We start from the raw sequence: 12,968 nt of genomic DNA on the forward strand, positions 1-12,968 counted from the left end.
CTGTGAGAAAATTGTCCTATGACCCTCAACAAGAGTGAGTTGAGTCATTCTGTTCTAAACAGTTCAGGGCTGGACTCTGTAGAGAGCTCAAATGGATGTGTCTACCACTGCTCCATGAAATTGTGTTAAGAGTGTTAAGAGTGGCTGAAGTCAATTGTACTTAAACATATGTCCTATGTTGTATAGGAGAATTAGCCATCTGACCTGTAAGAGCAGTAACTTCCAGGGCAATGTGGGCAGTATTGTCAGTCACTGTGCATTAAGGCGTAACTAGTTGTCCACTGGAAACCAGAAGAAGTTTCTTGTTTGGTGTGATGTCTAGCAGAGTTACCAGCACAGCTCATAGCGCTGGCAGGGGAGCAGTGTTAGTTGCATTCAGAGTGCTATTGAGCCTGCTCTGTTGCCAGGCATTTTGGTAGAAGAACTGCTACTCTATTTGTTTGGATTTAGAAACCTGACTTTCTGGGCAGGCAGGGAGAAAGCTGCTGCCTTCCATGTTTGTAGCATCTTGTGCACCTGATCTATTTGTCTTTCCACAGAGCTATCTGGAAAGAGCTGTCAGCCCGTCAGTGACAGAGGTTTTCATCTCAACACTCAATACCCTCTTTACAGTGGTGCCAAGCATGCGGAATAAGTTCTCCAGGAAGCTGGGTATGAGGGTATTCTGGGATCATGTTCTCTGTGCTCTTAACTGGTGGAACTTGCTGCTACTGCATATTACTGAGGCAATGAGCCTAACATTGACACTTTATGTGGAGGCTTCTATTACATGTTTATATGAGTAAGAATAGAGTATATAGTCACGTTCAGCAGGATGGAAAAGTTATTTGGTCTAGCAATGATGATGGGACAGGTTTTATTTTGGATAAGAATGTCATGTCAGCTTTATCCTTCCCTCTGGAGTAATTCAGAATTGAATTGGCTGTTCCTGTAGACAGGGATTATGCTGGAATTGTTGGTGGGATTTTATTGTGTAGAAATCCTCGTTTAGTCTTACATATGCCTTATTCTTCACACATCAGAGAGGTGATGTAGACAATTCCTCTGTTCTAAACATATGAAACTGGCAAATCTTTTCTCCTCCTGGGAAAACAAATGAATCTCAGATACTCCTCTCACACCCAAACTTAGAGTAGTTTACTTTCTGAGAGAAAGCCTAATATATGTATTCTTACAGAAATGGCCTGCCCTCTTCACCAGTCTTGTATGGAGATGTGTGGGGGTGGGTGGTTAAATGGGACCTACCTATTCTTTTTCTTATCGTACATGTTCTGTGCTCCTTTGACATTTCTGTCTAGCATCCTCATCCTTCATCCGACTGACACTGGAGCTGAAGGCCAGATTCTGCTCTGTACAGAGGTATTGTGACATGTGCACTGTAAGTGAGCCAAAATTTTCCAGATGGGAAAGTAGATCATGCCTTATCTAATATAGCTGATTAGGCAAGATGAGCAGCTGAAAGACTCAAGAATGGTTGTGTCTTACTGAAAAATATAAATAGTTTCTGACAATGGAAGACCTTGATGTGGGAGAAGCAGTTTCATAGGGGGCAGATGGATTTACACAGCATTGTGAGAATTCTGTGCTCTGTCGTGAGTTGCACAGATAGAAGTAAAGCAGCCTGACTTTGGAGTAGTCAGTGAGTGTTCTGAAGAGAAGTACCAGTGCCATTAGTTCCATCTGAGCTCTGGCTTCCTAGGCATATACTACCACTGCTGTTGTTTCTCATGGTGTGATAATCTGTTAGAAATGGAGGGGAGGAGGATGACTTCAGTAGCAGGCATTGCAAAGGATCTCCTAGTAGAGGCTATGATTTCTAGGTTGAGGAGTATTTGGGGAGACTCTCTGTGGATCTGCAGAGATGTTTTACCTCCTCGTGACTGTATCTCATAAAAAAAGTAATCAAAATACACAGCACTCCTAGTCCAGTTTACTAGTGTGGAACTTCAAGTGGAGGCATTTGTGCCTGTGAATGGTGTGTGGTGGGAGTGATCTAGGTCTCTGAATAGAGCACTGTGCTGTGCCAAGGATGGTGTGTTACACATGTCTGGTTGTGTCCTGTTCTATGAGGAAATGGTTGGAGAGAGAGAAATAGCTGGAAGTAGCTGTTATTACCCTTTTAGTTAATATTTTGGCATTCTTCAGTGTTCATCCATGGCAATGTCATTGCTAAAGAATCTGTGTTGTTTGCCAGCGGAATCATGTATTGTGAGCTACCCTTAAACACCTCCCATTCTCTGCAGTGTTAGGGGTCCTGTCCTTATAGGACTCCCTGTGTAGACAAGATGTGGTGGTTGTGAGAGTATCCTACTGTATTCACATTGGCCCAAGGTATGAACGTGTTCACTGTTGTCACTGCACACACCCATCACATCTATGAGCTGACAGTGTTGACTGGAACGCAAAAAAAACAACAACAGGGAGGCAGAGGTCTGCAGTGAAAAGCTGCTCCCTAGAAAAGGGATCCAGCCTGTTTATTTCTTTTCATTTTATAACTTTGTAGGTCTGGTAGCAGATTGGCTTCTGGGGTTATTACCGCTTCACCCCACTGGCCAGACCAGCTGTCAACCAACATTATTTTCAGGCTAGAAATATGTAAGCAAAGGACAGTGAACAAAAACAAGAAAGGTTGTTTATGTTCCAAAGTGTGAGAAAGTGAAAAACTGACCCTTAATATTGTACAGAAACTAAAGAACTGACTCCATCTTATAAACAAGTAGAAGGCTTTAAAAAAATCTCAGAAAAACCAGGGCAACATGACAGTCCATTGGGAACTCATCATTTTCCTTAGAAGCCGAGTTTGGCTCCTAGAGCTTGGCTCTTCTTGTGATGGGGCAGGTGCTTGTATGTGATCGTTCAGTAAAATGAGGTTCTGGCAGACAGTGTGATACCAGAAATAGGAAGAGGATATTTCTAGCCTTCTTTACTGTCCCTTTCTGCTCTTCTTCACAGGAATCCTGTCCTGAATCACACCTGTTCCAGCTTCCTCTGCAGCTTATGCCTGAACCTTTACTCAGCCACAGAGAAGAGGAGAACTTCTCAGCAGGGCAAGTTTGGGGGAAGAGAAAGATTACTTCATTTAGTTTGAGGCCCTGCCACCCTCTGTTTAGGCAACAGGTGAAAAAAAATAGAAAAGGACAAACGAGAAGAGAAAGGAAGACACACATAGCTTGATTGAGAGATTTTTTCCCCCAGCTTGTTGCTAAGCTGGTCCAGCAAGGACTAGCACAGAAAACACTCCGAAAATGCCTTTTGAAGTGTTTGGAAGCCCACCTGAAAATGCATTTCTTCTGCCTATGGTTTTGTTTACATGGGGGCATTTATTAGCACAGCTGTGCATGCTTAATTGGAACAAAATTACTTGCCATCTCGTCACTCATATCTGCAGATCAAGGTAATTTTTTCCCTCTGGCATACTCTTTAAAGCTCACAAAGCTTTCCTGTTTATACTATAACTTTCCATAATAGGTAAGTCCCAAACAAGTGAGATGAAAGTTTCTACATCAGAAAAGTCACTTTTCCCATTAGCAGTGGTTGGTCACCATACAGGCAGTATCAGCAAAGGGCTCAGAATCTCAAACAGAAGTGTCTTTTCATCCTTAAAGCCAGCTCTATTAAAACAGGCCTCATACCACTATTGATGCCGAATCATAGAGGTATGCTTGATGTATATAGACTGTGGAGTTGTTCCATAGACATTGCTCATAATTTCCTGCCTGCTTGTATTTTTATTTTATAGAGCAAGAGATGTCTGAGCTCCTGCAGAAGGGTCTGCCTCAGTTAAACTACACCATTGCTGAAAGCCTTCTCTTCCTGTCTGAAACCCATGAGCCTTTCTTTTTGGATCAGTCTCTTTGCAGCCACCAGCACTGTTTCATACTACTCTTATACTTTGCCTACACCTCTGGGGACAGGTGAGCCAAGAGGATACAAGCAACTGGGTTTGTGGCCGTTATATATCATGTATTGATGGGAAAAGCGTATCTATTGTTACTGTTTCCACTCCAATCTCCTTCAATGCAGGTTTGTTCCAGATGCAGAATTATTTCTAGCTGTAGGAAATTTTCTTCTATCAGCGCAGGACCATGGAGTTTGTCCCCCTCCACACATACTCAGAGCTGCACTTTACCTCCTTGCTGTCTGTCAGGACAAAGGCAAAGCCCTGGACCTGGTAAAAGAAGATTTCATTCCTATCTCTTGGAACCTTTTGTTGAAACTAAGATTTCTCTCCACTCACATCAACCTTCTTGTAGAAAGTATTTTGGCATAGGGGCTGAGCAGTGAATGAGTGAAGCAGTGCACTGCACTGTAGTGCAGTGCATCTACACTCTGGAAAGTTAACTATGAAAATCCACAAGGGCATATAGATTTGACAGAATAAACTTGTGTGTGTGTGGGAAGTGTAATTGCGTTGGATAGGCTGTGAATTCACATACAGAATATAATAAATTTCATAGCTTTGGTCTCCCAAACACATTTCCAGCCTCTGCAGCAGTCTTTCTAGTGTTCCCGTATGGCTGTTTGCTGCTGCACAGCTTTGAGTTCTGTATAAAGCCTACAAGTTTCTTAGCATGTGTGATGCAAATGGGCTTCACAAAATGATGTTTAACTGATGTGTTTGATTGTCTGGCTGAAAAGGCAGGCTGACTGTTTCTCACAGTAAAGTCTCAACACTTCAGGTGTTTATATTCAGTATTAGTGATTATTTTGTTCTCTGTCCCATTTCCCTTTTCCCTCTTACCAGAGGTCTTTGTCTACCATAAGAAGGATCCTGGATAATCTTCCAGATCTGAGCTTGGTCTATGTCCATTGTCCTCTGCTGCTGAAATTCTTCCTGTGCTACCCTGAACTCATGGGGAGATTTGGACACCAAGTCCTCCAACTCTGGTTTTCCTGGGAAGACTGCAAGCAGACTGAGGCTGAAGAAGCTGATTTTGGCACGTCCAATCAGCTGAACAGTGCTGACTCATTGCTTCCCATACTGAAGAGCAATTCCAGCATTTTGCTTATTTTACTGGTATGTGGGTTTCACAAGGATGGGCTACTATCCTGGCTCTGATTTTGTGGGCTTTTTGGTTCTTAAAGCTTTTAGTGATGTTGTGAAGCCAAGGATTTTGACAGAAGGGGCCATGTGTGTATATCTAGACTTCTACCTGCCAGGGAAGCCTTATGTGGAAAATGGGAGTGTGTATGTATGTAATCTCTTTCTGTGTCATTCATCTACTGTGACAGGAAGGGATCCTCTGAGAGTTGGCTGGAGAGGGATCTGAAGGGTCCTGCTGATGTATGCCATGGGAAACCCCATTCCGTCCTCTATCCGTATACGCAGCTGGGTACTTCAGATTCTTCAGTGCCAGGCCTTGAAGAAGCTGTTTTGCAAATTTGACAGCAATTCTTTACTACTAATAGATGAGATGGGTATGATGAACAAGAACTTTGAAAACGCAATGTGCAGAGAACAGGTCTTGAGGGCACAACTTTCTGTTTGAGGTTTTAATTTTGTCTGGTTTTAACTGGAAACTTGTCAGAGAATTTTGAAGTATTCTTGTGTTTTCAGGACTGCAAATAACATGTTTTATTGCTCTTAAAAGATAAAATAAAAGTCTTGCGACAGGAAAATTAATCAGTGCAGGACAGAAAGGGGCCTTGAAGTAACAGGCTAGTGTGTTTGCCTTTAGCTGGTGAAAATGAGCTCTGTTAACCCATGTAATCATGACACAATCTGTGTCCTGATGGCTGCCTAGAGGTCTTTTCTCACTTCCACTGCTCTCACCTTCCTGTCACCCCTCCCCATCAGTGGCCTCTTGTCCCATGACTGTTGAGCCAGTCACAGTAAATATTTGCTAACTTTTCCACTGAAGAACATGAGATTTGCCTGTAAGGGCAAAAGCTAAGAGCTGTGATATTTCTTCTCCAGTCTGTTAGAGAAATTAAAACTATCATTGAGAACGCAAATACATGTCAGTAGATGGCGAAGAAGTAAGAGGAAGCAAGGCTTGACTCTGAGTGGGCATCCATTGGGCATGGAGTAAGTTTTACTATCCGAGGTTACTGAAATGACTGACAGGAGAGCTGTCATGTAGAGCAATTCTTTAACAGTTGGGGCAGTTACAGAATAGGTAACAAAATCCAGGGATTTGATACCATTGCAGAGCATTAGTAAAAGTGATCAATGGCTTTACATATCAGGACAAATTAAGGAGGTGAAGTGTCCCATGAGGCTTGTCCACACTGTTACCTTTGGCAGTAGTTCTGGAACCTGTCACTCCATAAACTGAAGCAGGTCTGTCAATAAGCAAAACATAAACAGTGTCTCCCTTCTCTGAATGGTACAACATCCTGCTTTCCCTTTTCTGTCTTTCCATGTGCTCTTGCAGAAGTAAATTCATTTACCTCTGTTCCAGTCTTTACAGTGAGTTGTAGTGAATCACAGACTTTGACAATTCACCTTTCAGTTGTGGAGGAGCATAATCAATCTGAATTTAGATGGACTAATAAAACAGTGCAGTATGCAGGGATAAATATACTCAGAAGTAAAGAAAACTTACGAGATGAATAACCTAAGCCTCAGAATGCACTAGTGGAGTGGAAAGGCCTCTTCATGGTACAGTGAAACAAAAATCAATGTCCTTCCAAGGATGACTTACTTGCTTATCTGCTTTAAATAATTGTCTGGATTAGATGTAACAGATGGTTAGTGACTACATCTGAGACCTTGACCTTCTGGGTAGGAAGGAACCTGTTAACACAATTGTGCATTTGCCAGGACTAGGAAGGCTGTGGCCCTGGTTCATGTCATTTTGTGCTGTGTGTGTTCATCTGGGGGTGAATGTAGTCAGGATGACACGCTATCTCACATATCTTCTCCATGCTCCAGGTCTGAGGTGCTCTCTCAGAGAACGGAGACATTAGATCACATTCCTGAATGTCATATAGAGCAGATCTATGTCAGCAGATATGACTGTGCAGACATCTCCCTGCCATTTATTAATGAAGGTCTCTGGTTGAGGCAGGAATTTGGCTCAGAACTAAAGAGCGTTTCCTGCCACAGACAGCTTGTTCTTACCTTATTTGCTTTCCTTGGGTACGGGATCCCACAACCATTTCCTCTGCATCATTGAAGTCTGGATGCATTACTGCTGTGTGATAGGGGAAGGCAGCTGGGAGAGGCAGGAAGCTGTCCAGGCAGGTTGTAGGCTCAGTTGTTGAGACCAGTTTCCTTTTTACCTCTTCAACTATTCCATTTGCAATGCAGTAGCTGGGAGTACTGCAGGAAGAGAGGAAAGGTAGTGCTGACCTAATATGTGTTGAGATGGTCATATTATGTCAGCACTACCAGGCATTTTCTGTCTGATAATTATACAACTCCCTTTGCACATGCTGTGCAAGTAAATTTAATGTTATACACCTCAACATGATGACTGTGCACAAATTAAGGCTACTGGCTGTGGGATTCAGCTCAGAGACTCCAGACAGAGCCCTGTAGTCAAGAGGCAGGTTTGTGAGCTGTGTACGTGACTCCTCCCTTTCCTATGATTGGTTGCTTGCCCAGCTTAGGTATGTTTCACGCTGTTATGTTACTACTACACATACAAGGCTGCCAGCTGTTTGCAGGTTAGGAAATATAGACTGACTCATAAGCTTGATTTTAGGCAAGCATCTTTAATATGCAAGCTGATATTTCAAAACAACAAGGAGAGCAGAAGTGCCAGAGATTCTGTTCTCTTGTTTAGGTCTGACTTGTCTAAAACTGTGACCTTAAATATATTACCCTTACACTTACGGAGCCAAGTCATTCTTTAAATGGGATATTACTCAGAGGTGCCTAACAGACATGAGTCCTTCTGCTTTATTCAGTTCTCTATTTAATCTAAGGACATAATTAATTTGAATGATGCTTTATTAGACTGTTTCCCAAGGCACCAGATTAGCATAATGGTATTAAATAGTGGTGACTTCTGCCTAATCAGGGTAGAAAGGCAATGTGTGTGTTTCTTCCTTTGCAGGACCTGGTCTGCTCAAGCTCTGTGGAAGTGGCTTGGAAGGTGTTGATGACTCTAAGGACCTTTCTGGAAAGAAATGAGGATCTCCTTGTCTGTGACCTCCTTCGGAGCCAATTTTTACAGATTCTGCAGCAGCTGCTGGTAGAGAACAGCTCAGCCACTCTACAAGGTGACCCCACCTTTGTGACTTGGTCTTGCTGTAAGATCAACTAGCTGTAGGGACACAGTCTGGGATAAAGTTTTGAACTGCTGATGTAGCTTCAGTACTTACCTGCATGAGGAAATTTATAGACAGAACTGTACTTACTTAGTTTCCTTTTTCAGAGATTCATTTTGAAGTGAGAGCCTTTTTTCTAGTTTAGGTTGTTCTGGTTTCCAACTGTGATTGTTAAACCAAGGCAAGGTTCTTGTTTACTGCTGTCAGTGTTCAAATGGAGAGCTGTGCTGGTAAATCTTTCTGCTTGAATAGGGGCCCAGCTGGTGGCTTGAAGACATCCTCCTTTTTGCCTTTTCTTTGTGCAAAGCAGCTGGGTGTACCTGAGTATATACAGTATATACAGTTCCAAGGGCACAAAGACCAGGAGTAAAGATTGAATAATTCATGGTATTGATCCCCAAACAGGGACTGTGGTATCACCAGATCTTATAACTCTGTTAAATTTCTTAAAGGGAGCAAGGCTGTGACTGGGGGAAATCCCTGTTTTCCTTACTAGCCCTGTCTGTAATGTTGGAACTATTGTCCCACTATGAAAGGTGCTGTGCAAAGCACTCTGTGAACTTGAAGTGAAAGAGTGAGCAGTGCTAGGATGTCCTTGGCTCCTTTAGGATAGGGACTTAGCACCACTTTTACTTGTTTCTTAACGGCTTTGCTCTGTTTCAAATGTTTTGTTGTGCAGCAGTTGGAATGGAGACAAGAAGGAGTGTTTTTGCCTTACTTCCAGCAAAGTCAGTAGGCTGGAGAAGAGGAGCATTGAAAGCAGGAGCATGGTAGAGCATGATGCTACAGTTCTGCTAGAACTGCTCTTGTTTGGAATTGTGCACATTTGAACTTATGTCCCTCTATCGCTGATCTATGGATGCCAGGAGCTGTGGGGAGGCAAAGTATCCATTTCCTGTAGGGGGAGTCAGACTGACTACTCCAAACCACTGTGATGGGGGTAGGACACTGAGCTAGAGGAGCTTTTGCAAGATTTGAGCCCTTCTGCTGCTACTAATATGTGTAGCTCTTCTTCATGTTGCATCTTGAACTTGTTGACTGACATCCTGGCAACCCATCCAGAAAGTCAAACACTAGATGCACTCTGGAGACACACTTCCTTGTCTCCCAGCACACAGACAGCTGTCTCTGAGGCCTGGCATAGTCAAGTCTAGGAGATCTGCATCCATACTCAAACAAGAGCCTGCTTTTAGACAAGAATGAGGCCCAACAGTGGGAACTCTATCGGGAATACATTAACACTGAAGACACCCATAAATGTTTCCTTCTCGAAACTGAAAACTCATGAGCCTTTGTGAAAATGCTTACTGAGGGAGATAGTTGCTTGCTGTAGGTATGGCTGTATACAGTACAAAATCTTTACCTGTTTACAGCACTTCCAAAAATTAAATAGTAGGGAGAGGATTGCCCTGGAGAGTTGGTGGTCTAAGTAGCCTCATTTTCCTTACATACAGGCCTGCTGTGTGAGGTTCTCTGTCCTGCCCTGTGGGATGGAATGGACAGCATTTTTGCAGTCTCACAAGATGGAGGAAAACCAATGCTGTGCAGCTGGGGTGCTGTCAAAAGTGTGACAGTGATGGTCAAGTGGGCAGGAAGAGAGCAGTCTAGAAAGGACTAATGACTTATAGCTTATTAGCAGTATCAAAGTGTGAGGAACGTGCTCCCTGCATGGCTCATGATGGGTGTAAATGACCCCAGCCTCTTCTCCGTCCCCTTCTTTACTGGCTCCTAAAATGGTGTTGGCAAGATTCAGGTGCAACTCAGGCCAAACCAGAGTGGCAGAAAGGGGACCTGATCCAGAGGGGACTGCAGAGATGAGAATAAAGTTAGGGCTCTGTATGTGTGTGTCCTTATTCCTGAGCCAGAAAATTAACAATTCCTGGCACACGTTAAGGTACCACAGTTTGGAGTTCACTGACAAGCTAAGCTGTCTGTGCCCTTCTTAGCTAATAGGAACCTTCCTGTTTTGCTGAGCCTCCTTTTCCTGGTGCAGCTGCGGAGCAAGGGCATAAGGGAGCTGGACAGCACAGACTTCAAGCTGCTTCACCAGGGTGAGTATGTGCATCCATCTTCTCCCATGGAAGTGTTTGTTAATTGTTCCATAAGATGATTAGGGGCTTGCTCTTTGTCCTTTGAGAGAAGATTGACCTTGCATTATAGTAATGGTTGCTTTGAGATACTTTCATAGCCAGAGCATTGTAAAGAGTTGTGGTAACTAATTCAGTTAACAAAACCTAGGTTCTCTTCCTCTTGCTTTTACAATACATGTTTTGTCTGAAATGTCACAAGGTGGCCAAAGTATTCCACTGACTGTGACATGATTTCAGGGTCAGTGACTGTTGTTGGTTTAGCACATGACCGCATGGCTGGTGTGCTTCCTGAATCATCCTTTCCTGTCCATCCTTGCTATAACAGTCTCATGGACTTCAGGCCACACTCATGTCTTGTTAATCAGCCATCAGGAACCAGCAGTCTAGTGCAACTGGGCTTTCCTTGGAATGTGAATCCAAAGTATATGCTGCAGGGCATATACTGCAGGGCTTGCCCACTCCACCCCAAAGACACAAGAGCAGGCTGTGTTTCTTTACCATACCATGACCTGCTGTCTTGTCTGATGATCCTTACTTGGTGACTTCTGCCTTCTTACGTGGCTATTGGAGATGCATATAGGCTGTGAAAAAAGCATAGATACTAGGAAGAAAATTCAGCTGATCCATCCTCTCTTCCCTGCTCTGACAAATTGGTCTCCCCTTCAATTTGAAGTGTTTCATATCTCAGGGCTGCCTGTGTTTCCCTTATAAAGAAGTGACATTTCTGGGACATTCATTAGCCAAGGGAACTGGGGACATGGAAGAACCACAGCCTCTTTATCCCAGCTTTTTTAGCTGCTGTGATTTTAGAATACAGCTCAACTTCTCCCAGTAGTCACAAGGTCCTTTTGTTCTTGCTTTCTGCTTTGTATTTTTCTGCACAACTCTCTCCCAACCCCAGCCACCCCAGTTATTCCCCTGTTGGCCTCCAGACTCTGTTCTCCAGGGGTGGATGTGCAAGACACTCTTCTCTAATGAGGCCTCTCAGATGGAAGGGGCGTGTTGATGCTTGTTTTTTGAGAATTGCTTACTCAAATTGTAAGCTCTTCAAAAGATCTCCAATGACAGTTTTACTGAACCCTGCAGTCCTGGATTTCCCTCCCTACTCTTACTAAACGTTGTTGCTAAGTGTTTGGTGCTTACAACAAATGTGACATTTTACTCCTAGTGTAAGCAAAGTTGATGGGAGTGGAGGAGAAGAGCTTTTCATGGCTTTCCCACTCTGGTCACCATGAGAGACAGTCACATTGTTGGTTATGCTTGTTCTAGTACTAGAATCAAACTCACACTGTGGAAACAGATAACTCACACTGCAGTTTTTTGCGCTATGGTAAGAGATAACCTAAAGTCTGTTCCTGTTGGATTCATTACTGCCCGATGTCATATATGCCCTCTTATATACCCTTTTCAATTCCTCCCCCTCTGTTATCATCCTCCACTGCACTGTCCACTCTAAAGCAAACACTGTAGGGCAGATGCCTGTTGCTTTGTCTGTACCATTGTAATGGTTTCAGGTTCTCCAATTTCTGTTCCGGAATTATGTATAGTGATTTGAGTGCCTACTAGAATTATTTACTCTTTTCCTGCTGTGAGATAGGATTAGGAGAAAAGCAAAGTGAGCTCAAAATTTAGAAGGGTATAAAGACAGGTTTGTTGACAAAACTAAAAGAGAGAGAAAAATGCATGAGAATCAGGATAAAACTTTCCAAACACTTCCCCTCCCCCACAACTTTCCTTTCCCTTCTCACGGACAACATATAGAGACAAAACTTAGAACTCTAGGTCAGTTTACTACGTATAAAATAGCCTTGCATCAGTTCTCTCAGAGAGAGAAGTCTCTTTTGGTCTGCCATGGAACTTCCCACAAGACAAGAACAGTTCTCTTGTGGCCTTTATGGTTCTCACAAAAGCAGCCACCCAGGAATCTGCATTTGTTAAGTCCCTCCCATATCATGCAGCTTTCCCACAGCTGTGTTTATGGGTTATGTCAAAACTCATGGGGTACCATTTTAAAGATGAACGGTTCAAAAGCAAAGGTTTTCTTCATCTCTAGGAACAGAGATCTTTTTCTTCTTCCTGGGGGCAGAGCTTCACCTCATCTCTCTCTCTCTATTCAAACTTCTCATAAGATCACACCTACTTGAATATCTGCTTAGTCCACCATAAACGCCTCTGTTCATATCTGCAATCTGAACACTCTTTTCAGCTCCCCAATGCATATACCCATGTCTTAAAGAGATATTCTAGTATATTACAGTCCATTACCATGGCTCACAAAAGAATTTCAGCCTAAACCCAAAGCATCTTCTCTTGCCATCTAAGATGTAACTCCTCCTTTACTGACTTTGATATCTTCATATTGTCTCTCTACATGTCATCACTCTATTCTCTCACTGAAGAGGGATTAGTGCTTTGCAAGTTTCATCTGTGCAAAGAAAGAGTTAACACTCTCCCAGGTCTGCAGAGGTTCATGATAGTTTTTTTCCCCGGGCAGTAGAAGATGGTGGTAATTTCAGGCCATTCCGGGACTGGGCCAGGATCTCTCGCAGGGCTGGAGCCCTCCCTCTGCGAGGAGTCTTGGTAACTGTGGCTGGAACGTGCTGCGGGGAGGACCACCTAGGATCTCACAACAGCATGCCCGCAGCTGGTGCTTCCCCC

At 43.3% G+C, this 12,968-nt stretch overlaps 1 protein-coding gene across 10 annotated transcripts in view; it reads left to right on the top strand.

Annotated features, from left to right (window-relative positions):
- MEI1 (meiotic double-stranded break formation protein 1) overlaps positions 1 to 12,968 on the top strand; it is a 41,675-nt gene that overhangs the window by 17,007 nt on the left and 11,700 nt on the right. For all 10 annotated transcript variants that reach the window (XR_010080209.1, XR_010080210.1, XR_010080211.1 and 7 more), the window contains 8 exons: positions 540 to 651; positions 1,299 to 1,359; positions 2,953 to 3,047; positions 3,740 to 3,914; positions 4,024 to 4,171; positions 4,745 to 5,017; positions 8,007 to 8,172; positions 10,167 to 10,271. Coding sequence is in view for 7 of the 10 variants with exons in the window: in XM_063396033.1 (XP_063252103.1) it covers positions 540 to 651; positions 1,299 to 1,359; positions 2,953 to 3,047; positions 3,740 to 3,914; positions 4,024 to 4,171; positions 4,745 to 5,017; positions 8,007 to 8,172; positions 10,167 to 10,271 (1,135 nt within the window). In the remaining 3 variants the exon portion in view is untranslated. The remainder of the gene's footprint in view (positions 1 to 539; positions 652 to 1,298; positions 1,360 to 2,952; positions 3,048 to 3,739; positions 3,915 to 4,023; positions 4,172 to 4,744; positions 5,018 to 8,006; positions 8,173 to 10,166; positions 10,272 to 12,968) is intronic.

This window comes from Prinia subflava, chromosome 4, assembly GCF_021018805.1.
Source record: "Prinia subflava isolate CZ2003 ecotype Zambia chromosome 4, Cam_Psub_1.2, whole genome shotgun sequence".
NCBI lineage: Eukaryota > Metazoa > Chordata > Aves > Passeriformes > Cisticolidae > Prinia > Prinia subflava.